The following is a 26,440-nucleotide window of genomic DNA, read 5'->3' as shown; positions in this document are numbered from 1 at the left end:
GGAGGAGGAGCAGAGATTCCCCTGGAGACCATGGTGAGGCAGGCTGACCCCCTGCAGCCCATGGACACCCACACTGGAACAGATATCCATCCCACTTACAACCTGTGGGATGGTGTATCAGGCTCTTCTGCCTAAGTGAGAATAACCAGCTTGAACTTTACCCTATTTGCAAAAGTTATCAGTGGTGGATGGAAAAGGAGGTCATGCTGCTTTTGGTGTTGAAGGATGCTGAGACCAGCCTGAGTCATCAATTCCAAAGTTAAACATTCTGAGGAAGAACAATGTTCCCTGACAGAAACTGGCACCAGTGAGGATGTGGTGTACAAAGTACCTGATAAAGGAACAAACAACTGATCCTACTGATAACCTATCTAAAGCTGCTGAGCTGACACAGTTGGCTTGGAGACATCTGACTGACAGTCAATGACTCTGTACTATAAAAGCCCAGTCCCACTTTTTAACAGCAGGGTCTCCTAACACATCCCTTCTAGAAGTACGTGTGTAGATTCCACTCTTGGGTGTGGATGCCCCTCAAGGTTACTCTCGGAGGCTAAGCAAGATATTAGCCCACAGCCATTGCTACTGAGTAATTTTTTTTGCTAGCTTTAATATCATTGCTTCAATATTGTTTCAATAAATACTGCACTGTAGTATTAGTTTTATCTATACTATGTGCTAAATAATTCTGACTAATGTTTTTTAGTCTAATTATTATCATCCAGTTAAATAAATAATTTACCTTATTAATATAAATATATTTGTTTTGACATCCTTAATCCAGTGGGACAGAGTTGTATAAAGGCTCAATTACACCTATATAATTCCTTTAAACATAAACTATTAACTAAGTCTGAGGCTAAGATTGGATCCAGCTGCACTTTGACTCCTCTCTGAGGAGTTTAGAAAGCAAGTGGGTCCTTTCTGCACTTTGTGACACAACAGGAGGGTCTCCCCGGTAAACCTTGTCCAAAGCTTCCATTCTGCCCATGACAGAAGGGCCCACACTGGAGTAGTTAGGGAAGGACTGTATCCTGGCAGAACCACCCAAGCTGGCAAAAGGAACAGTGTGAGGAGGAAGGAGCAGCAGAGATAAAGTGTTATGGAATGACCACAGTCCCCATTCCCTATCCCCTGCACTTCTCAGGGGAAGGAGGTAGTGGACTGGGAGGGAAATGGAGCCTGGGAGGAAAGAATGAGGGAGCAGGAAAGGTGTTTTTACTTTTGTTTTTGTTCAAGGAATGAGGGAGTAGGAAAGGTGGTTTTGTTCCTTACTTATCCTAAGTCGAGTCTGTATGCCTATGACAGTAATTGTTGAGCAATCTCCCTGCACTATCTTGACTCACAAGCTTTTTCATTTTTATTTTTCCCCCGTCCTACTAAAGAAGGGGAGCAAGAGCAGCTTGGTGGGTTCCTGCAGCTAGCCAAAGTTAACCCACCACAGAAAATACACCCGAGTAGGTGAGCTTTCCTTCATCAGTGAGAACATGCATTTTAAAAGTCAGCAAACAGTTTGTTTGAAATTAAGAATTACAAGATGAAAACACTGTTGTAAATTTCTCACTGAAATTCAAGCAAGTAAAACATGTAATATTCATTTAATTTCTGGGCATTTAACTACACTCTCTTCATTGAACCTTATTGAAACTATTCCATTCTGTTTGAAAGGCAAACCTTTTCGGTCAACTACAGTTACTGTCACTCATCACTACTGACAGTTCTGAGTTTTGTTTTGGTAGACTGGAGAGATAGGCAGAGTAAAACACTCTGAAATTCAGCAAAGGCAAATGCAGGATTCTGCATCTGGGGAGGAATAATCCCAGGCACCAGCACAGGATGGGGGCCGACCTGCTGTGAAGAAGCTCTGTGGAGGACGTGGGGATACTGGTGGACAACAAAGTGCTCATGAGCCAGCAGTGTGTCCCTGTGGCCAAGCAGGCCAAGGGTATCCTGGGATGCATTAGGAAGAGCATTTCAGCAGGAAGAAGGAGATAATCTGGCTCCTCTGCTCAGCCCTGGTGAAGCCTCAACTGGAGTGCTGTGTCCAGTTCTGGACTCCTCAGGACAAGAGAGAAACGGAGCTCCTGGAGCAGGTCCACTGGAAGGCTACAAGGATGAGGGGACTGGAGCATCTCTCTTATGTAGAAAAGCAGAGGGAGCTAGGCCTGTTCAGCCTCGAGAAGACTGAGAGGGGACTTTATCAATGATTTTTGTTTTGGTAGACTCATACACTTGGGTGTATGCTATATATTTGTTTGCAGTTTGATGATAGAGTGCTGTCCTCTTAACTAATGAGGGATGTCAAAAGTTATTCATGTGCATCAAGAGGGTTAGAATGATGAGAAATCATAAGGTAATGGTCAAGATATCCCCAGTGTTCCCGCCTTACCAGAGGGGAGAGGAAATCCCCCCCACAAGCAAACAAACGAACAAAAAAATCAATTTGAATACAGTGTACTTACCATTTTGGCACAATATGCATTCATTGCATCAGCGTATTGGAGCAACGCTTGGAATTGATTGTTCTTATGGAACATGACAATCTTCAAGACATATCCAAATTTAGAGAAAATCTGTTAAGGAAAAAGCACGGACTTTTAGACTCAATGAATAATTCATGCACTCTAAAAATTAGCATTTAATATTTCAAATTTCTGAAAAGTATTTCTGTTCTGAGAGCTATACAAAAACTGAGTGAACTCAGAATTTTGTTTCGGGTAAAAAAAATATTTTAAAAACAGGTTACAAGAGATGGGAAAGAAGGATAAAATTTCCTAAAAGATTTAGCAATAACTGATCAACTAAGAGCAGGGAAGGAGAGCCCAAACAGGCATTTGTCCAATGTCTGCAGAGAAACTGTGGATAATGAATCAGAGTTGAGGTCTGACAAATGAACTTTCCCAAGTCGTAGAATCATAGAATATGCTGGAGTTGGAACAGACCCACAATGATAATTGAGTCCAACTCATGTTTCTACGCAGGACTCCCCAATGATCACACCCTGTGCCTGACAACATTGCTCAAATGCTTCACCCATTGAGTAACATGGTTATCCAGCTGTGTGCTGGACATTTTGTTCCAGAAGTATCCTGTGAGAGACAGTACCAAAAACTTTGCTGAGGTCCAAAAAAATTACATCAGCTGGCTTTCCCTGAACAATCAGGTGGTTTACCTTGTTGTAGAAGGAAATCAGGTTTGATAAGCAGGACTTTCCTCTCACAAAGCCATGCTGGCTGTGACCAGTGACTGCGTTGTCCTCCTCAATACCTCCCACAATAATCTTTTCCATGAGTTCACCAGGCACTGAAGTGAGACTGACAGACCTGTCATTTCCAGGGTCTTCCTTTTCGCCCTTCTTGAAAAATCGAGACAACATTTGCCAGCTTCCAGTCATCTCTGACCTCTCTGGATTCCCAAGACAGCTCAAAAATCATCCAGAGAGGTTTTGTGATGACATCAACCAGTTCTTTGAGAATTCTGGGATGAACCCCATCAGGCCCTATAGATTTGTAGGGATCCAGCTGGAGCAGCAGATCCCACACAATTTCGGGGTCAGCTCGGAGTTATTCTCACAGTCATGGTCCTCCAGCTCAGGGCACTGAGGCCCTCTTGGTCCATCATCCATGTTGAAGACAGAGGCAAAGAAAGTATTAAACACCTCTGCCTTGTCTCTGTCCCTGTTTGTGTGGGGACCATCCTCATCCTGTAACAGTGATGATATTTCTATACTCCCTTTTGCAATTAACATACTTGGAAAAATCTCTTTATGTTGTCTCCCACATTTCTGGCAGCTTCAACTCCAGTTTAGCTTTGGCTGCATGAATTTTCTACCTACAGTGGCAAACAGCATCTCTGCATTCTTCCAGTGTCCCCTGACCTTGCTTCCACTGGGCATACATCTTCCTTTTTTGCCTTATTTCTGAAAGAAGATCCTGTCTCAGCCAAACTGGCCTTCTGCCTCACCTGCTTGACTTCTGACATTTGGGAATTGCTGCCCCTGTGCTCTTAGGGAGTGATGTTTAAAAAGTGACCAGCACTGATGGACCCCAGCACCCACAAAAACATTTTCCCAGGGGACTTCACTCTGTAATTCCTTGAGCAGCCTGAAGTCTGCTCTCATGTCCACAGTTGAGGTTTTGCTGGCACATCTCCTCCTGTCAGCAGATCTTTTAAATTAACTCAATCACTTCACAGTCGCTGTGCCCAAGATGGCACCAATCTCCACTTTGCTCATGAGATCTGCTCTGTGGACAAGCAGCAGATCAAGGAGGGCATCTTCCCAAGTCGGCTCCCTTATAGAACCTGTTCCATAAAGTTGTCATCCAGGTTTTTCAGGAATCTTCTGGCCCAGACTGCACCAGCTGTGTGATGCTTTGATGCTTCCAGTTGTTTCTGGCAAGCTGAAGTCCCCTGTAGGAACAAGGGCAGTTGACTTGGAAGTGTTCCTTAGTTCCTCAAAGAATAATTCACCAGTGTGCTGGGAGGTCTATAGCAGACTCCCACAGTGACATCTGCATTATTTGTTTGTCCCTGGATTCTCACCCAGAGACTCTCCACTGTGCCATTGCCAGCTGTGAACTCCACACAACCTAACCCTTCTGTTACATACAGTGCCACCCCTCTGCCTCTTCTGCCCTGCCTATCCCTCCTGAAGAACCTGTAAAAATCCAACAGGGCATTCCAGTCACAGGTCTCATCCCACCAGGTTTCCCTTATGTCAATGATGTCAAGTCTCTGGGACTGGGCCAAAGCTTCAAGCTCCTCTGGTTCATTCCTCATGCTGCGTGCACTGGTGCAGAAACATTTCAGGTGTGGGACATTGTAGCCAACAGCTCATGAAGCAGATAGACAGATCCCATTAATGCCCATTTCCTGAAGTTTGGCACAACATCCCACTGCTCATCACCGGCAAGTCTGGTGTTTCCCCCTTCCCAGCTAGTTTAAAGCTCTATCAATGAGCCCCACTAGCTCCTGTGCAAGAACTCTTGGGTTTCTTCTTTTTCCCCTCTGAGATAGGTGCATCCCATCAGGTGTCAGTAGGCCAGGTGTTGAACAGATCATCCCATGGTCAAAAAATCCAGAATTTTTCAAATTACACCACAGTGGGAGCCATGCATTGACCTGACAGATCTGCCTATTCCTATCAACATTATTCCTTGTTTCTGGAAGCTAGTTGAGATGGGAACAGCAAGCTGCATTTCAAGGTATCCACCTATACATTCCGTACTTCAAACAAATTCAGCAAATTTGTTATCCAAAAATACAATTTAAATAGGTGATGTGTTTACAAAGATCCATTGTCCAAACTAGAAGACAAAGAGGAAAGGAGCAAGACAAAGACTTAGATTGGAACCAACTCACATACTTTACAATCAAATGGTATTTGATCTATTGCAAATGCAAACATTACAGAAATATTTTGAAAGGATGAAATTAAATATATATACATGCAAAATGAGAGTGTGCACTACATGGAAGTGTCTATACAAAAGCAAAGCCACAAGGAGTGAGGACAAAATTAAAGCTAGGATATATCATTCAAGTACAGAAAAACTATGTCTAAATTAACAGTCAAAGAGGAAAGGTGAGCTTGTGAAATACTAACAGTTTTGTAACAAACTGTTAGAATCAATGCATGGTCAGGAAAGTAGAAACCCCTGAGAAGTATTAAACCTGCAATGGAAAGAAAGGCCATACATAAGGATAAATATCTTTTGCCAGCCTAGAATCATGGGTAGAAGACCAATGTCCCAACCCTTTGTGTCCAGTCTTTCATTTCTCAGAAATAAGATTTTAAAGCTGCGGTCATCATTTTGTCATAGGAAATGGAACAGAAACCTTTCCACAGCTATTTAAAATTAGCCATTGATTTCCTGTTCATAAAGCACTTCCTCTTAAGAAAGGCCTAACTGCAGCTCCTCAACATACGCTTTTCCATGTTTATCCAGAAGACTAAATAGATCTTTTTAAGGTAATGAAATTCAATATACTCCTGCTTGGTTTTAAACCTAAATACCCTGTATATATCAATTTTGTTTCTGCACAGATAAAACTGCATATTCTGTTGCTTACGATAAATATTTTACGGTAAATTGAGGCTTAAAAAGTTAATTTCTTGACAAGCAGTTATAACTTACAAAATAAAATTGAAGCTTTGGATGACAGCTTGCCTACTAGTGTTCCATATGATGCTATACTTGATGCAAGTTTTCATTTGTATTAACCTTATCACACTTAAAGCAATGTTAGACTGTAGCTATGAGGTACAAAGCGCTGCTTTAATTAGAGGAGATTGCCCCCCAATAAGAATTGCAAATAAGATCCCTTTTCAAATATTGCTAAATTTTATACACCTATTGCAAAAGTAGTTCAGTGAGGGTCACTGGGCAATTCAGAGACTGAAAATATCATTCTATTTGCTGAAGTAAACTTTAATCATATTAAACTAACATGAATTTCCTCTTTGCTGTTGCACTGTTAAAACTAGCACAGTTCTCATAACCACAGAAGCTTGTTCTCAGGTTATTCTGAGTGCACTAATAATCCCAAGTAGTTGACATAGTATTTGTACAAGTTCAGTAACGAGTGAACAACACTCAAAGAAAGTTTAGATCAGGTAAATTGCTACATCAAAGTGAAAACTACTATACTAGTTAATGAGTATCATGGTGGGGAGAAACAGAGAAAGAGAAAATTCTAAGAGATAAGAAGAAAAATAAAGTGTTGCTAACAATCATCTATTGTTTGAGATCATAGCAGAGCAGGAAAAAAATCTTCCAGGACTGCAGATTCTTGTAAAATTATCCCAGTTATTTTAAATCACATTCGTTTCAGAAACTCCTACTTGGGGCATGTCTTTTCCTGTATAAATTTACTAGTAATTACAAAAGCTTTTCAGTACCTGTAAAAACATCAACAAATCTTTTGGGCACAAAGAAGTGGTCTCAAAGTTATTGTTTTTAAACTTAGAGCTCTCAGCAGCATAACCCAAATACCTAGCAGAAGTTACAGTAATGTCTTTTATAGCTGTAGTCTACCACTATTCAGGGCTTTCAGAGGTAGTTAAATGTCATTCTAGTAGTCGATGAACAACCAGAAACATTTGTAAAGCAACTTGCATTTTACATCACTTGCATTGAATTATAGAAGTGCATATAAGCCCCTAAAATATAATGCAAACTACTGATGTTACTCAGTACAAAGAGCACTAAAATATGGATCCACAAGTTCATAACAATCAGTATTTCACTAGTTCATCATGGGAGCATAAATCAGAAGTAACAGTTCAAGTTCATTGCTGCTTCCACAGAAAGGAAATGAGGTAAAAATGACAACGTGAAAAGCAGGGTACGGAAGCCTTGTTTATTGGAATTTCATCTGTGCAGAACTATTTCAAACCTAGATCTCTAAACTACAAGAAATAATTTTAAAGAGGCAGTCCTCACTCAAAAGATTAAGGATCCACAGGTACTTAAAAAAATAAATTCGTGGATTTACAACAGCAACATTGGAACAGACTGTAATTTATCTTTTTTTTAAGCAATCCTCATTACCTGATACAGCATTTCTAAAGTGATAGGGTAAAAAACATTTTCAACAACGATTCGAAGAACAGAACCTTGACTTGGAAGGTGTCCACCTTCACCATCAAGAGCACTTGTAATAGCCAGGCTTCCATGCTGCACAGCATTCACACCTTGCAATGCAGCCTGGGCTCTCTGAAATTACAACACAGCAGAAAGCATAATTAATTTACATGCAAATTATCATACTGAAACAAAGGTCTCTTAGAAGAAAAGCACATAAAATGGAACAACAGAAAAAGGTAATTCCTTCATATGATTGTTGATTCAGATCCCACATTAATCAAGGTAAATCATACCTCTTCCTTTCCATGCCCCTCCCTTACAACTGATCAGTGTAATTCACAAAATTACAACTATTTTTTTAGTTAAATTGTTACTACTTTATAATGTCATATAACCACAATTTTGCTTTAATTCAGTAAGGTTTTGACATTTATAGATTTTTCCAGCAATACTGTTGATGACAGTATTGATCACAATATTGTAATAGATTAACAACCAGTCAGTGCCCATAAAACTATTTGCTCTTCTTTTTGAGGATTTCATTCTCTTCAGGAACTGAGATTTGGTGGGGATAAGCTTAACGGTGTATACCCTGCTCTTCTTTCAGAGTCAAGTTATCAACCACTCCTCCAACTGGAGTTTTGTCTCTACACTTGTTTTTCATGGCCTTCAAACCTCCTCTGAGTAGCAGAACTATGGAGACATGTTCCTTTCCAAATATAATGTTGTGACTTGAAATCGTCTCAGCTACACTGTTTTCTTGGAAGACAGACTAAACAGGGCACATAATTCAGACGTTCCCCAGTTTCAGAAAAAATATAACCCTGCAAAATAATCTGTACTTCAGGTCTGAGCCTAGACACTAGGATAGTAACATAGTGTTCAGCTGCTTTGCTAAGGTATGAGACTCAAATATAAGAATCATAAGTGCCCCCTCTCCAATTTTTAAAAGTAGACAATATTTTTCGAGAAGAAAGCAAGTGCTACACACCAAGTTAAATACTCAGAAAGAGATTCAAGGAGTCTTATTTGCAAATATATGTATGGTTATATTTGGCTGTTACACAAACCACGTCCTTAAAAAAAAAGCTTGCTGTTTATTTGTTTTTGCAGATTAAAAAAATCCATCCAACAATCTTGGATGAGGAAACAGCCAAATAACATTTACCAGACTGACAAGCTTACAAGACCTCAGTGTCTTTTGTGTGAGCACAAATTAAAAATGATTAATGATTTATGCCCCTATCACTACTTGCAACGTTCTTACGGAAAACAAAGTCATGATATAAACATTGCAGTATATAACTCAGGTAACTAAATGGGAGGTCAATTGAAAATCATCCAGAAATCCAAAAATCCAAACAGATTTCAACCATAATATGATGGTTTGTGTGGTCTGATCTTATTGTGCAAAGAGTATTTCCTTGCTTAGAGATTAGGATATAAATCACTCATCTGCATTTTTCAATTCATATTCTTAAGAAATCAATTTTTAGTACTTCAGAACTACAAGGAAGAAATTAATTCTGGTGCTTGGCATGTCTACCAGGCTTCTTTCCAGCTGGTTAGCCACCAGTGTAAAGTGGTACCTGAGGTTAGTCTTCAGGTGCAGGAGCTGGCATTTCCCTTTCTTGAACTTAATGAGGTTCCTCCTGCCAGTTCATTTCTCCAGCTTTTCAAGATCCCTCTGAATGACAGCACAACCATTCCACGTGTCAACTACTCCTCCTAGGTCTGTGTTGTCAGCAAACTTGCTTAGCATGTTCCCCATCCCATCATTCAAGGGATTAATGAAGATGCTAAACAGTACTGGACAAAGTATCAACCCCTAGGGCACTCTACTAGTGACTCAACCTCAACTAAACTTCATGCTATTTCAGAACCATTTTAGCCTTTTAAATCACCTCACAATCTACTTAACAAGACTGCATTTAATCAGTTTATCTATTGGGATGTTATTGGAAACAACACTGAAATTCTTGCCAAAGTCAAGATAAACAATATCCACTGCTCTCCTCTCATCCACCAAACCTGTCATCTCACCATAGAAGACCATCACATTTGTCAGGCTTTACATCCTTTTGAAAAACCCATGCTGACTTTTCCTAACCCCTTTCTTCTCCTTAGAACATTTGGACATGGTTTCCAGGATGAGTTGCTTCATTCCCTTCCTAAGGACTGAAGTAAGGCTGATCAGCCAGTGGTTCCCTGGTTCTTCCTTGTTGTCCTTCGTTAAGATAGGAGAGATATTTTCTTTTTTCCTAGTCCTCTGGAACCTCTTTCAACTTCTATGACATTACAAGACTGTAAGAGTGGCATTGCAATGACATTGACAAGCTCCCTCAGCACTCACAACTGTATCTCATTAGGATCAAAGACTTTTTGCTTATCCAATTCATTTAAATGTTCCCTAGTGAGATTCTTCTCTATTTCTTTCATCAAGACTTTCCTACTGTTCTCACTTGCTTGGTACTCAGTGGCAAGTCTTAACCACTAAAGGCTGAAGAGGTGACATCCAGAACTTCAGACTTTTCCATGTCCTTGGTCACCAGAGTCCCTACCCCTATTCAGCAGCAGGCCCACATATTCAAAAAAAAAAAAAAAATCTTATTTCTACTGCTGATACACTTTGAGGAGCCATACTTGCTGCTTTACACACCACTCACCAGAGACAACTCCATGTGATCTTTGACTTTCCTAACCACAACCCTGCATGCTCACATAATGCTCTATAATTCTCCTGGGGCACCTGTCCATGATTCTAACTTTTCTATACCTCTCTTTCATGTTTAAGTTCAATCAGGAGCATCTTGTTCATCCAGGCAGCCTTCCTGCCACCCTCACTTTGTTTCTTGCTCATCAGGAGCAAGCTTTGAGCTTGAGCTTCTCCACAGTAATTTTACAGATATTGAGAAGTCTCTGTCTGAAAGAAGTTACCACTGAAATAAAAAGACAGGCATTATATATATCAGAACTTAACTACTGATGTGAAAAGTAGTCTATTCACTAATGTTGTGGTTCAACCCTGGTAGGCAGTGAAGCGCCACAGCTGCTCAGTCACCTTCCCTCAGCAGGATGGGGAAGAGAATTGGACGAGCGAAAGGGAGAAAACCGATGGGCTGGGTTACAGACAGTTGAACAGGCAAAGCAAGAGTTGCACGTGTAAGCAAAGCAAAATAAGGAACTCCTTTACTACTTCCCATTGGCAGAAAGGTGTTCAGACATTTCTAGGAAAATACAGCTCCATTGAACGTAACAATTACTCAGAAAGAAGAAGGCCACAACTTGGAGCATCCTCCCTTCCTCATCTTTCCCCCAGCTTTCTATGCTGAGCACAACATCATATGGTGTGGGATATCCCTTGGGTCAGCTGGGATCAACTGTCCCAGCTGGGTCCTCTCCCAACTTCTTATGCACTCACACTGGCAATGTGAGAAGCCAAAAAGGCCTTGATATTTTCTGTCACAAGCTGCTACAAGGAAAATTAACTCTGTCCTAGCCAAAACCAATACAGCATCCCATTAAATGGAAATATTATACTTACAGCCTGATTATGTAGATTTTCAGTCTTAAGTTCTTTGTAATTGGAATACTGAATATAAACTGGCCGATTGTGGAGGTGAGGTGTAGCAGGAGTATAGTAGTTCACCATAGAAACAGCAGCTTCTGTAGAAGCCATTTCCAAAAATGCCTGTAACCAATACATAGCTCACTTCAGTGCTGTTTTTGTTTACAGGAGAGAACAAAGCATCGAAACATCATTTTTTCCCAATTTCACTCTCACTAGAAAAAGATGATGTGAAAGTAAAGTACTGGTTTGCTCAGCATTAAAATGCACTTGTGTGTGCATGTTTATGGGGTTTTGTGGGTTTTCTCATGAAGCTTTACACTGTAAGTACATTAAGTCATTAAAGAAGAGGTGGAATAAGTATGATATATGGGAAGCAACACCACTAAAAATACCACAATGCTAACGAATTTATCACATTTCTGAATCCAAGCATTATTACCTAGCTAGCAGATACACATACTGATTGAAAAAGTAGGAACAGGACACTAAACATCTATCAGTTTATGCATCATATTAACCCAGATGGCTCTAGACAATTTTTTGAATGAATGCTTATTATTTTTACGATTTCAGTGTTTATTCATGGTGTGAACTATTCTGTCACATCTAATAGAATTAAAAAGATGTTAAAAAATTAACAGGCATGTTAGTAACTTAGGCAGGCTATTTCAAGACATACATCCACATCAATAGAGACAATATAGTTCTTTATCATCCATATGTTCTTACCTAAAGTGGATATAATGTTTAGCAATATTATTAACAAGTTTCTAGATCATTATTTAATTCAAAGTATTAAGAATTTAAAATAAATTTCATAACATTCTTTCATATTTGAAAATATGAAAATCTTGAACTATCAATGAAATATTTAGACATTGTTGCAATCATTTCAGTCAAACGCAAGACCTAAATATGAACCACATCTTCAGCCTTGCCTTTGTAATTGAAACACTGAAAATTACATACCTGACCTTTTCCTTTTAGCATCAAGAAATTGGTTACTTTGCCAAAAGGGAGACCTAATGCAATGACTTCTGCTCCAGTAACATCACTTGGAATTTGACGAATATGAAGGACACGTGAAGGCAAACATTGTGATTTGCCCCCTTTGATTTTTTTCTTCTCATTGTCTAAAATATTTTAGGGAAGGAGACAGACAAGCAAACAAGATAAACTTATTGCACAGTGTAGACACCAAAACCTAAAAAAAACCCAAACTGCTGTCTCAGCACTGACATTGACTTAGGTATAGCTCTTTGAATCTTAAGAAAAGACAGTTCATATATAACCACAGTACAGTGTAAGAAGACCTCATAAACTATTCCAAATATCAACTGCAATGGGAAGGTGTGTTGTGTTTGTTTGGCTTTGGTTTGGGCTTGTTTATTTTCTTGTGGTTTAGCTTTGTGTTTTGAGGGTTTTTTTAAATTCTTACAGACACAGAGGCCAATAACTTCTTCCCAAATGCCCACATAAGGTATTTACAAAGTGTTAGTTGCACAGTAGACGGGTAAGTCAAAACTGAGATGTAATATATTAAATTTTTTTAATCACTAACTTATCTTCCTGCGGCTGAGGTGTAAACTCAAAGGGTCTTTATTTATTTATTTTATTAAAGAAAATGTGCTGTTCCATATAATTTTAAGTTTTGAAAAGTCTTTGGAAAGGATGCACAGCATGGATTCCATACAAACTCTAAAGGTTTCTACTTTGGTAAACTGCCTTTTTTTTTTTAAACATGTGCCTATTTGGATCCTGTAACAGCTAAGTGACCAATGATTACTTTTCAAGGAGATGACTCAGAGTTCTTGAGAGCACTTTTACACAGAACATCACATCTGGAACAGGCATATTTTTCTAGAAGCAGTTGTAACGAAGGCAAGAGAGACAGTCTTAACACCTAATGTCTTGCATTTAGCCTTCCAATGAGAACAACATAAGATGAGGAAAAAATATTTGTATAAGCTTTACAAGAAACTTCAGATTTTGCTGTCCATTTTGAGTACAGTCTAAGGCTCAAAAGTGGTTTAAACAAGTCATTCTGTATTACAGAGAGTTCTTTTATTAGTGGAAGACTCTAAAACTCCAAGTTAGATGATCTAAGCCCCAACCATGGCACACTCATAAGCCAAGTTAACAATTCCCCCACCTGCAAAACAGAGAAGTCAATTATGCATTGATTTTTCTATCAAGAAATTTTATATGGCTTCATGTGCTCTATATGCATTCTGAAAACTGTGAATATCTGGTACACTTGTTGGGGATGAGACTGAAACAAACATGAACATATTAAACACTTACCAGTACCAAGCCATGACAGGATACATTACTATTAAAGCCTAACAATCCATTCTATGTTTTACTTTTCAGGTTCAAAATGGACAAGATATCCTTGACTTTACTAAGTTACTTGACTTAAAGTTAACTTATGCAGCCATTGGCCATTAATACTTCAAGACCACCTATGCTGGAAGTACCACTAAAGGAAGCAGTTCCTAGCTTTCTCTCAGTTTCTTGTCTGATCTAAAACTATAGGTAGACATATACATTTGCCGCATCTTTCTCAACACATGAAGAGGGCAGAGCATAAGTTTCTTCGCATGGTAGTATAGTTTTAACATGTCTGAAGAAACATGTGGCTGTGGTTTCACAGTGAGCCATCACATAGCTTTAATGAACCCAGTTTCCTTACCCTGCATCTGCCTATCCAGTTTCCCACCACTTTCCCAACAAAACCCCATTCTGCTGGTTTTGCACTACATATCTGAACAATAATCTGTGCCAAATCTAGAAAACATCTGATCAGGGGAAAAAAAGTAGTATTTTTTTACTGCTTTCCTTGCAAAAACATTACCATCCATCTCAACCCATGGAGAGATTGCCTGGGGACAAGAACTGGCAGAAAACATGTGAAACCAAATCACAGGACTGTCTGTGCTGCTCCTCAAAAAGTTCTAGAGGTAGTGTAGAAAGCAAGAACAAGAACACCAAGGGGAATCAGCTGAATTTTTTATCATGAATCCACATAATGTTCCACCAAACTCAGATGGGTGGTCTTTGTAATCCTGACAGCATTGAAAAACTTCAAAACAAATTCCTTTCAAGCATTCAACTACAGGAAAATTGAATAGGCATTTGACAGTCTGTATAGAAGGTATTTGATTGATCATGATTATAGAAAACAGATTTTTTGTTTTTTGTCCATTTCAACTGATCATTTTTGGAGCTCCTCAGTACTGTCATGGAATTGGGTAGGCTCACATGCCAGTACTGTTGGGAGTCATATTACAGTTCAGTCATGCTTATGGTGACAATAAAGAATACCAAAAAAAAAAAAAAAAAAGGCAGAGGAAACATATCACTGTTGAAGAACTGTGATATTTTTTTTACATATACCTGTAGTTGGAGTAGAATTGCTCATGGTAAACGATCTGTTACTGACACCAGAAGAAGTTCGTCAGGACCACACTAAGAAATAAAAGACAAGATTACCAGTAAAAGCTGTTACAGAGAAACAGAGAAAACTTAATATAAAAGTTAAACTACTCCTGTAATTTAACCTTCCCAAGAACACCCCCCTTCGATACACTGAGAACTTGTTTTTCAGGAAAAAAAAATGCCAAACAGAACCTTTCCCCCATCTCAAGAAGTAAGTTCAGCTGTTACACTTCTTACTTACATTTATCCCACTACAGTTTATATTTTATTATATTTTATTATATCCCACTGCAGGCTCTGGGTCTGCCATACAGCATTGCTTTCCACATATGAGCAAACAAACAGCCACACAGGTGAAGTCAGCATTTGTGACTGGACACAGGGCAAAACTAATTCAAGACATATTTAAATATACCTACAGCAGTTAAAAAAAACCACCACAAACTAATCCTTGTCCTAAGAATTTGATGGTAGGTCATATGTATTTAGAAAAAATTGTACTGAAAAATCAAAGTATGCACTTTGAGAACACTGGCAATTTGAGGTTCTAACTACTAACAGGGAGGATTTTGAGCACTACAGTTTCTCATTTAGCTGTTTGTAAAGCCTGTTTACTCATTAAGACTGCTGTAGAATTCCAGCTAAGCCTCAGCTTCAAAATGCCAACAAGAAAAAAGATACCACAACACCTCTGAAAGGCAGTTAAGGTTCCTGAAATTTTCACCATACTCTTCTATAAAAGCATTTTAATTAAAAAGTTGAGACTAAGGGAGTGATTCTACAAGATGGAATAAGTTGATGCAAACAACTCCTTAACCACTCTGGTGGAAAAAGAGGTTCCCATTGCCCTTGGTCCAGGAGCCCCACCTGCTCATGGGCATGACCTGTTTATCTTGCACCAGCCCCGGTGCCCAAGAGTATTTCCATGAGATGAATCAATTCTCCAACCTGCCAGCACTCTATGCTGAGCTAGATTAGTTAATCAGCTGAAAGAGTGCCAAAATCCACTGCAAAGAAAGAGGAGATGGGACCAAGAACGGCAGCAGCAAGTCATCATGGCTTGTATTGGCTGCAAAAGTACAGCTCAGGGTACTGGTTTATAAGCTGCCTGTGCTTAAAGGAGCAGTTTGGTTCTTTTCATCCTTGTTAACCATGTGTTCCTGCTGCTTCCCCAGTGTGGGAAGGTCATTCACAACTGAAGGCTGAGAAACCTTTTCAGCCAAATTCAGCTGTGCAGGAAGAAGCACAGGTGTTAGTGTGGGATGGAGGAAAACATGAGTGTGTTCATTCCTCTCTAGCAGCAGTACAGACTTATTATTTTTAAACATGAAACTGCATCTTAACAGTATAGTTAAATGCAACATCTAACTGTTGCAAACAGCAAAATCATTTTTTCATTAAGAGAACTTAAAAACAAATCCCTTATTTTAAGGAAATATCAACAAAATGGTTACTAGATGTCTAATAAATATCACATGGTATTTGCACCGATACGGGGATGTAATTAACATCCAAGATCAGTATTAATTTTTCACTTATTAGCAGTACTTTGAGCATGCCAGCATCCAGGTACCGCACCAGAAGAGCATATTTTGATTGTAAAATGCATATCCTGCTAATTAAACAAACGCAGATACATCTGCAGATAGAAAGTACTAGAAAATATTAAGAATGATCTTTTATTACACTAGCCCTTCCTTTTACTTACTGGAGGGTAGGAAAAAACCCCACTACTAATGTAAATCTAGTTGTTTTTTAATTTAGCATTTATTCAGCAGGAGAAATATCTGCATTTTTCAAGAAGGCTGTGAAAAAATTTGGTGTTTTAACACATCCAACTCTGGCAGCAGGTATCTTTTTTGAGCAATTAACAACTGTTTTGTGATTTCATTATAAACCTCAGCCCCAAATACATCAATTATTATTATTTCGAAAAATAAGTTAACGTCAAGGATTTAACATGTATTCTTACAATTTTATATTTAACTTTATAAATAATGATATTAAAAAAAACCACAACCGACGTTTTCAGAAAAAAAAGTATTTTCCAATCTCTTCCACGTTTAACAAACACACAAAGAAGCGCAATTCAGACGGCTGCAGTGCTCCGTGTGACAACTCTGTACAACTGGCCTGTATCCATACAACTGAAGCTGTAGCTCACTGCAGCACACAAAGAACTGCTCCAGGATGGGGGACTAAACCAGCTTCAATAGCAGAAGGATGGCAGTACAAAATTACAACCTTCAATCATGACATGTGCCTGTACTTGCATTGATTCATCATTCAACCACTATTTCCTAAGACAGCTATCTCAATTTTGCCTTTATGCTGACAACCATTAACCTGTTAAAATAATAGCCAAAACATAATGAAACTCTCTTAAACCCTAAGCTCATTCCCTAGTCAACTGTTCTACTTGGTCTAATAAAAGATGGGCAAAGCTTTAGTCTTCTTACAACACATTTCAAGTGTATAACTGTCTTCATATCTTCACACTGATACAAGGAGTATTTTTAAGTGAACATTCTTTTAACAATAAAACATTAAATCAATCAAGACACTGTAGAATAATTGGCTGGCACAGGCTTGCTAAGTCTAGAACCCTGATTACAAAACTGAACTTTATTACAACCAGAAGATTTTTGTTAACTTTTTGTTATTGTTTGAATGCTCCATTGAAACACTATTCCAATTTTTACCTTTTGATATAAATATTAAGTTACATACCTACCTATACAATTACAGCACATTTATTTACCATACCATGCCCCTTGGAAGGATGTGATATAAGGGAACTGGTAGGAACACCACTGCTTTTGCAGGTGGCCAACCAAACTATTTCTGAAGTACAAAAATATTATAAAGATGCTTTTCGTCATTTCCTTATTTAGCCAGCTGCTTCTTTTGAGAAAGCACACAGGATCACTCTTGAGGAGAAAAGACAGTGCAGGAAGAATCGCGTCTTGCAGAATATTCCACCTAAGGAGCCCTTCTGCTGTGCCTTCTGCAACCAGACTTCTCTATCTCATATTGGCCTTTTTAGCCACCAGCGTGCCTGTAACAAATGTGGGTAGAGCCCTTCCCAAATCTTCACTCACGAAGCCTAGCCATGATATTTAGCCAGCAGGATAACTGACAAGCCTTCTCAGTCACTGAAAACAAAAACAAACCAAACGCAAAAACACTATAGAATGCAAAGATAAACTGACACCACAGCAGTTCTCCTGCAAGTTGACATACAAAATGCATGTTCGGGATATTCTGGATTAGTGAAAAAGATTACATATACTTCATCAGTATCTTCACAATGCTTTTCATACAGAATCCACAAAGAAATAACAATTCAAGTTCTTGAAGTCCATTTGTTCAACCTCCTTCTTCCACAGTGAAAAATAAAAGTGTTATTTTTAAAATACTTTGTAACATTAAGCATTTAAAGTGGTGACAAAGATCTGCTGCTGGTAAAAGGGTTGGCAAGGCCTTAGGTGCTGAAAAAGTCCACACAGGAAGGTAGTGTGCCCTAGATACTATTTTACAAAAATCTTTCTGCAGCCCTACCATGCCCCTACTCTGTCTCTGTACACAAGTCTTCCACTGGCCACCTCCTAGTTATTCACTCTTAAGTCCAGTTCAGAAAACAGTCTACAAAGCCACCTTGACAAGCACTCCTTTCAGCAGGGATGTGAGTTTACACTGCCGTGGTGCCATCACTACTACTTCAGTTTCCACAACACAGCAGTAGTTACTTAACCTCAGCGAGCCACTTGGACCAGTCCCCTGCAAGGCTGCACAGGCGAAAACGAAGAAGCAGGCAGGACAAGTAAGCATGCTGCCTAACCCTTCCCTGACAATCAGTTCTTCCAGCACAAAGCTACACTCACAGAAAGCAGCACAATCCTTCTGTTTCAATGCCAGGAGGACTGCACCAATCACACGGTAAATATTCCTGTGATATGTATCTGTGAGAAATGAGGTAAATGCAATTGTTCGACACATGAGGTGGCTACCAACCCAAGGCTGCAACATCCTCCTATATTCCTGCATTCATTCCATCATTCCAAACACATTAGCGATTAGGCAACATTTTTGCCTTTGTTTGAGATTATTAAGTGGTAACAGGTAAGGTACGAGCAATAAGGCACCTTACAGCTAGTTCAAGTTTTAATATTTAAAAAGGATGTATGTAAATAAAACCATCTTTTTACAACTCCACCCTCACCCCCAGCATTTAACTGCAGTATTTTCTTCCTCTCTTATTTTCTAGAAGTCACAAATTCTTCAGTACTGTTCAATTAATTCCAAATGGGATAGTCTCAGAGAAACTTATGTTTGCATAGATGGTTTTCCTAGAATTTAGCTAGCCACTTTTCTAGACTATTATTTTTAAGTCAACAACAAGGAAGAATATCACCACAGTTTTTACTATGAGATAGCTAGAACAACAAAAAAAATGGGTCAATTTCAAGGGAAAATAATTCTTTCAAAAAGCAGCAATTTATGCATACAAATTAAAGTTGTGTACGTTATTCTACAAGATTCTATATGGCAGCAAAGTAATTACTGCTAAAAGTAAACTTTGAAACATGACAATTTCAAGCTATACCAGTCAAAAATCACTGTTAAATTTAAATGAACTGCTCTAATGCATATCTTTTAATTTTTATAGAATCTGACTGTGAAAAAAAAAGTTAAGGGTCATGAGAAGAGTAAAAATTTCCATTATCTTTTACTTCTGCAGTAAGGTCTCTAAATAATTGTTATATTTTTTACTCTTTCTTCCACAAACCATGTTTGCAAAGAAGTTGCAACTCCTACTTCCAAAATGGGGATTTAATGTGAAGTACAAAGTTGTTGACGCCAGAACAAAAATGTTTTGAAGAAAGTGGAGGCAAACTAAGGGAAATTTCAAAATCCTATATTTGCACTAAAAATAAACTGACCTTACAGAGATAAAGCCTGCCATTTCATTAAGTTGAAACAGAAGGAAATTATAGGCAAAGATCACAAATAAGCAAGCCTCCTTTCCACCACCATAAAGACCCCTTCCAAACACTGGCTCAAGTTGCTGATCGCCAGCCACCCTAGAAGCACACTGTTTTAGCCCTAATAGCTATTTCCCATAGACTCAAATGCTTACTGGCTCTGCTTACAACATAGCCTGCTCTGCTGCCTCTTTTGTCAACTACTGAAGCTCCCTCCTACACTGGTAACAAGATACTGTACGCTTTCAAGGAGTCGTGCAACAGTAATTAAAAGGTTAAGAGAAAAACATTATGTACTTTGCGTTTATGCTGGATACAGGGCAAGAACATAAGGAAATAACATCTTCCTCTTGAAGTTGCAAAGTATGTAAAAGCAACCTTGAGCATGTGATTATCAAGAGCTGTCAAATTAGTGTGACAAGTTAAGTTTTTTAATGAACATAAAATGTGCCTTTTCACTTTTAAAGTGAGAAATACCTCCACCTAGTATGAGGGCTTTAAGCTCATCTGAAAGGACACTTACAGTGTTCTAGAGACCAAGCAGGCATCATGACACAGAAGCAGAGCTTCCTCTCAAACTCTGCATCGAAAAGATGACTGCTTTTTTTCCATGGTATCATCACTCATTTACAATTTCCAACAATATTGTTTTCTGACAGTATAAATACAAAATTTAACAATAAAGACTGATGTCTACTCTTCCTAGTTAGTTTAACCCTTAAATACACAAACATTAAGTTTTCCTTACGAGTTAACACAGGTTTTTTGTTAAGTTATTTAAGAAAGTTACTTCGATGTATTCCTTTCAAATATATACCTTTTTCAAATAATCAACAGAACCCTCAACACAACTCTTACACAAATTTTCATCCTATTATTAATAAGCAATTGAATAAGGGAACACATCTGTAAGTAAACACCATACAGAATGAAGTTCTGTACAGCGAAAAGATACTTGGCTTTAAACGCAACGTTTTTTTGCTTTAAGTCACAAATGTATCTGTATGATGCCATAGTTTTGCATCATTATATGCTCTACTATGCACAGGTCATGTTCCAAACATCCAGTAAACTAAATGAAGCACCAGTAAGCTGTCTCGCTTGAATTTGGTCAGAAGAAAATTTACACAGCCCTATAATACAAAAGTACCATAACTGGACAATCTAGTTTATAATTTGTTATTATTAATAGTTAAAATTCAGAAAGAAATACACCTGAGAAAAACAGAACAATCAATATAGTGACAGCAAACCCAGGAAGGGATATAACAAAAGAACTAGTAAGTGTGTGTGAAAGGCTATAAAGAGATTCCTCCATTTAAACCAACTGCTAAGAGATCTGTAACAACACTGTATTAAAAAAAATGGAAAGATAAAATAACAAATTAGATAATTTTGCAAAGGTAATGATAAATAGCTTAAAGGAAGAAAGAAAAACATTGTGATAAAAGTAAAAATGTGATATGGATTATTTTCTTTCCTCTTGCAAAGGAAATAGTTTAATATGCATAATATGGAGAAAAAGAAAACAAAACAAACAACAACTAGCTGGATCACAATCGCAATCAACAAAATTTTTGCAAAATTTTTTTAGGAAACATCCCTTTTACCATCCATTTTTAACCTTAATTCCTTCTGAAAACAGAAAAAATCATAAACAGGATTCCAGGATACAGGGTTTATCAGCAGCTCTACCTTGTAGCATGGAAGAACATTTATATTTGTTACTTTAATTTCTATTGCTCTGCAGAACTAAATATACATATCTTAGTTTAAGAACATAATATTTTTTTGGAGAAAACAAAAATCTCATATCCCATGTATCCAAAACCATCACAGATTCATAGGAAGATACCAAAAAGACTTGACTCTCAACTGGTCAATCATTTAATTTAAAAGCATGAAACCACTTTTTCTAACTTACAAATTTTCAGAACCTTACAAATAGTCTAAAAAAAATGTTCCTAGTCTCAACCATGACACTCTGAAGACACATGTTCTTGACTATTTGCTTTTTGACTGTTTAATTTTCAGCTTCACATTTAAAGCTTTCCTTTACTAGAGTAAAAACTAGAATTTTTATGTTTTTTAAAAGGAAGATTCATATGCACAATCAATCACATAACTCTAGGACTAAGAACTCTAGGGATTGCACACTTAAAGTCAAGAGGTTGGAAAGTAATAAAAGTCTGTTTGATGATGTTTATCACATAAATTAAGTATGACTTGAATAAGCTCTTGTCCTAACAGATGAAAGATTTGTACCAAGATAACAACAGAGTATAACATTTCTATTCACAACTTGAATTTTTAATTACTACTCAATGTTTTCTAAGAGAGCAGTGTTGTATGCAAGGAAAACGCGGTCACAACCATGATTCCCACAGTTCTTGTCCTTTTGTCTTATCACTGTTTGGCTTCCTCCCTGCTTCACTAGCAGTGTTCCTTATCAGTTTCTCACTGTAGGACATTTTCTCATGCAGTGGGTCTGTGTTCTTCATCCCAACTCTGTTTTATCTTTTGGAACAATTAGTAAATAAACTAGCCCCTGTAAAAATCATCCTTTAGATTAAAGCTTCAATATTAATACATTAGTTATATAAACGAGTGCATAGTCATAATCTCAGACTGTCTGGAGACTCAGGAGACAGTACAGCATTAATATACCCCTATTTTTGTTTACATTCTCCCCTGTATCCAGAAGACCTCCATCTTCTGTTGAAATAAATGCTTCATCTTTTCATTATTTACAGAAAAGTTCTTCTCTTCTCTTATTCCTTCACATAAATATTACACCAGTCACACAACATGAACTTCTCCCTTCAGTTTTATTTCACAGTAATACATCCTCTAACAGCCTTCATTTCTTCCAGCTCTCAATGGAACACACAATTTATTGGTAAAATAATGATTTTCCCTGATCAAAGTATACTGTGAAGTGATTTAACAGTAACCCTAAAGTCCTTTTACTGTTAAGTTACTTAGTAAACAAAAATTATACAGAAATAGTCTTCTATGACAGACTTTGAAACTAATTACAATTAAGACAACTCAGTTTCTGAAGCAGCAACTGCTTTTAATCTTCAGTGATCATGGTGGGAACCTAGAACTGCATATAATGCCACCTTAGCTCATGTAATGAGATCTCATTAGATGACAGACACAATTTGTGCTCATTTTCTGAAACTGACCAGTTTTATAAGGAGAGCAAGTTTTTCTATACCTCTACCAGGTTTTATTACACAGAAAAAAAGTTTTCTAGCACTAACAGAAAACAAACTAAAACCAAGCAGATCACCTACTTGTGAATCCACAAAGTTTCCTCCAAAGAAACTAAGTTTTGCAGCTTCCACTGCATCCAAGGTCTTACAATGTGTACTGAATAACTTCACAGTAATGATTTTTTTTCAACATCACTTTGAAATCATTACAGATTTCAAACTGACTATGTTTTGGGAAAGAACAGGTAACTGAGACAATGGGGAAGGAACAGATGTGAAGCTTGAGCAGTTTTCCTGGTAACACAAGATCAGAACAAACAACTTGTCTGTACGCATGGAGCAAGAAAGACAAATTAGAGACTAGAAAATAGAAAAAGATACACTGACAAATTAAAAAAGAGTAAGAAAATGAATGCAGTAATAGAGGGTAGTAAAATGAGAAAATGAACCACCAAATAACCTACAGTAATGGAACCAGAAAGAAAATTAATTAAACTGCACAAAACCAGGAAGACAAAGAAGACCTAACAAAACCAAGAGGGATTATGTGTAATTTATGAATTAAACTAAGCCACCTGTTAATATTATAAGTCAATAAAATACTTGGATGCTATATTAATTTAATTTGCAGTGGTCTTTGGGGTCCCCATGTCAACATGCACTTCATGCTGATCGCCAAACAGTATTGTTAGTGTTTCTAGCCTAGAAAACATTTTAGTAAAAGGATGAAGGCATATAGGATCATAGAATCATTTAAGTTGGAAAAGACCTTTAAGATATGAGAGTCTGTAACTCAAAAAGGGTTGAAGCATAATTTATACACTCAAATGTATATTTGAAGTATGTTGCCACTCTGGACAAGTGGAAAAATGTTCTCTGAATTCTCACTTCAAAAATGTTTATTGTCTCTTCCAAAGTATTGCAGACTGAGAACTACCAAGTAAGGAAGAATCAAAAGTTGGAGCAATACTCTAAACCAAATCCCTGCAAGGTACATCAGATTAGCAGTGGCCTGCTCTTCATTACACATGGAAATTTTGTCACATCCTTCTCACATGCCATTTCAGATGTGGCTACCATGCAACCTACAGACCAGGAAAGGATTACCAGTCCCTAGGTTTGCCACATGGTCTGGTCCACCGGCTGCTGCATGAGAGGAGCCCCAAAGAGGAGATACAAGGACTCCCTGAAAACGTCTCAGCCTTGGCCATATTGATCACCATAACTGGTCTACTCTGGCCTCCAATCGGGAGGCCTGGAGACACACCATCTATAACGCAGCTGTCTCCTTTGAGAACACAGGCAGGATCACTCTTGAGGAGAAAGAATCATGTCTTGCAGAATACACCATCTAAGGAGTCCTTCTGCTGTGCCTTTTGCAATCGGACATGCCTGTCTCGTATTGGCCTTTTTAGCCACCACGCTTTTCAGCCATCACGCTTGTGATAAACGTGGGTAGAGTCCTTTCCCAAATCTTCGTCTGCGAAGCCCAGCCATGATGATGATGATGATGGTCCCACCCAAAGCAGATGACATGGTAAGATTTGATTTCTGCCTATATCTGAACTGTCTTTTGGATCACCCTTATTCCTGTGATTAATGCAACTCACCTTCCAAGAAATAGTAAGATTTCATTTAAATGGGAAGATCCTAATAGGGAGTACTGACCCCACCATACACTTTTGCTCTTGTGTGAAGCATGCACATTTTCACACAGTGTACATATGCAAATATTATTCTGGTTCCTTTGCTTCTGCTATTTACTGTGGAGAAAGAATGATCTGTCTTCTTGATTTAAATGCTACTGTAATACACCATGTCTTTTAACAAATAAGAATGGCAACAAGTTAAATTACTTGTAGTTCAGTGTGATTAATGAAGTTAATTGCAAGGATAAAGATAATGGTTAGATTATTGAATCATATGAGCATTCATTCCATTGGCTTTCACAGGAAATTTAGGGTGCGGTTTCCTGGTGATTTTAAGCTGAGCTAAAGTGAGCAAAGGCAGTCCTGTTATTCCTCACCTTTGTGTTTTCACATGCTGCAGCTCCTGCTGCAGTGACTAACAACTGCGAGGCAGCATGGTACCAGAATAATTTGATTTACTGTGCAGTTCACACATGAGAGTTGCTACACTTACGAGGGAGGTGCAGAAATGTGCTGTCGAGGATGGTGCTGCTCTTTTGGCAACAGACTTGAGTTTGAACAACTTCAGTCAACAGGGAAGCAGCAAGAGCAGGGAAGAGTGGTATCAACAGGATCAACAGCCAAAATACTTGTTCACCTTACAACAGTGCCAAAAATGCTGTCTCTAACTCCAAGGTAAAACTCACGTCCACAGACCTGAAAAGACAAGTCCAATTTTCAGATGCTGAAATGAAAAAAGAAAAAGAAAAAACAGTCTCAAATGTATCCTTCTATAAAAAATATGAAGCACAAAATGAAACTAAAAGTACAAATTATAAACAATGGTCAAAAGCAGGAAAATCAAAGCAAGAGTGCAATCACATGCAACAGTTCATGAGTGCAAAAGAAAATAATTAAGAACTGTGCCTTGAAACAGCAGCTGTAGGCATAATTTTATTACATAACTAACTCTCATCCTCACATTTTGATGCAATATTATGTTTAATCAGGATATCCTTTAAAAGAAAGTTGACATAGACACACACTTGTGCTTATCACTTACCACCTTCTGAGTGCTTCAGCTAGCACAGGATTAGTTCAGCAGAAAACCTGATAAATACCCCCTGATAGGACCCAGCATACTCAATTGCTTATCTCCCCTGACAGAGTACCCAAAGCAGATAAATTTTCTTGACTACACATCAAATCAAACAAACAATAATTTGACAACTGCTAGGGAACCTATGAGATTGATTTATATTTTGCTATTTTCATGTTTCTGATTGTGACATGATTCCCATTTCTGATCATATGAGATAGTAGTAGTAAACAAGTTTGATAAGTGAACAACAAGTTGATAAGGAGGGATAACTTCATTCACAGTAGGCTTATATTAGATATTTTACACAAGCACATAACTCAGAGTGGGTTAGAAACAGGTATTTATGAAGCAACTACACAAAAAAGTAAGCTATGTAATTCTACTCTACATAGAATATAAATCTGAAAAAGGCTTCTGAGCCAGAAACTTGTGGATACTAATGTGGAACTGGTTCATGACTCCTCAAAAAAAGGTTAAGCATCATTTTCCACAATTCCAAAGCCTTGTTAAGATTTAATCTGGTACTGGAATGACTGAATTTAACTCACAAATATTAATTCAGCTCCTGTGTTTACTGTTGTTGCTGATTTTCCCCTCTTTCTAATCTGGAAGGAAGCCACTAACCTCAGTTACAGAAAAACATACATCTATGTATATATGTGGTTTGCTTTTGATAGTAAAAAGAATACAGTTCATATCGTTACTGGTTTCACTGAATTTTATCAGTTTAACGTGAGTCTTATTTTCCTTATTGCCAATGCAATAAGTTTAAATAAAGAGCCAATTTCTTTGCCATAAAACAGTGAAACTCTCCCAGATTTCTACAGAATCTTTCTGATCCAAATAAAAATGGTTTCTCTGTGTCTACCTGTATGTATTCTTACCCTCACTAAATACAAGTTTTGG

At 38.0% G+C, this 26,440-nt stretch overlaps 1 protein-coding gene and 1 long non-coding RNA gene across 11 annotated transcripts in view; one reads left to right on the top strand and one right to left on the bottom strand.

The window, feature by feature from the left end:
- PTBP3 (polypyrimidine tract binding protein 3) overlaps positions 1-25,085 on the bottom strand; it is a 55,262-nt gene extending 30,177 nt beyond the window's left edge. For 8 of the 9 annotated variants that reach the window (XM_064642576.1, XM_064642572.1, XM_064642574.1 and 5 more), the window contains exons 1-6: positions 24,947-25,085; positions 14,557-14,628; positions 12,127-12,290; positions 11,131-11,277; positions 7,551-7,715; positions 2,460-2,570 (exon numbers count right to left, since the gene is read on the bottom strand). In XM_064642576.1, coding sequence (XP_064498646.1) covers positions 2,460-2,570; positions 7,551-7,715; positions 11,131-11,277; positions 12,127-12,290; positions 14,557-14,581 — 612 coding nt within the window. In that variant the 5' untranslated portion in view covers positions 14,582-14,628; positions 24,947-25,085. The remainder of the gene's footprint in view (positions 1-2,459; positions 2,571-7,550; positions 7,716-11,130; positions 11,278-12,126; positions 12,291-14,556; positions 14,629-24,946) is intronic. The other variant, XM_064642580.1, reaches the window with a different exon arrangement.
- LOC135407496 (uncharacterized) lies at positions 1,046-13,662 on the top strand. Of its 2 annotated transcripts, none has more exons than XR_010426894.1 (4): positions 1,046-1,153; positions 1,383-1,458; positions 12,145-12,245; positions 13,531-13,662. It is a non-coding gene; the product is annotated as an uncharacterized LOC135407496 (long non-coding RNA). The 2 variants fall into 2 exon arrangements; XR_010426895.1 differs by having other exon boundaries at positions 1,383-1,497.
- Positions 25,086-26,440: the final 1,355 nt, after the last annotated feature.

This window comes from Pseudopipra pipra, chromosome Z, assembly GCF_036250125.1.
Source record: "Pseudopipra pipra isolate bDixPip1 chromosome Z, bDixPip1.hap1, whole genome shotgun sequence".
Lineage (NCBI taxonomy): Eukaryota > Metazoa > Chordata > Aves > Passeriformes > Pipridae > Pseudopipra > Pseudopipra pipra.
This window is presented reverse-complemented; position numbering and strand designations above follow the sequence as displayed.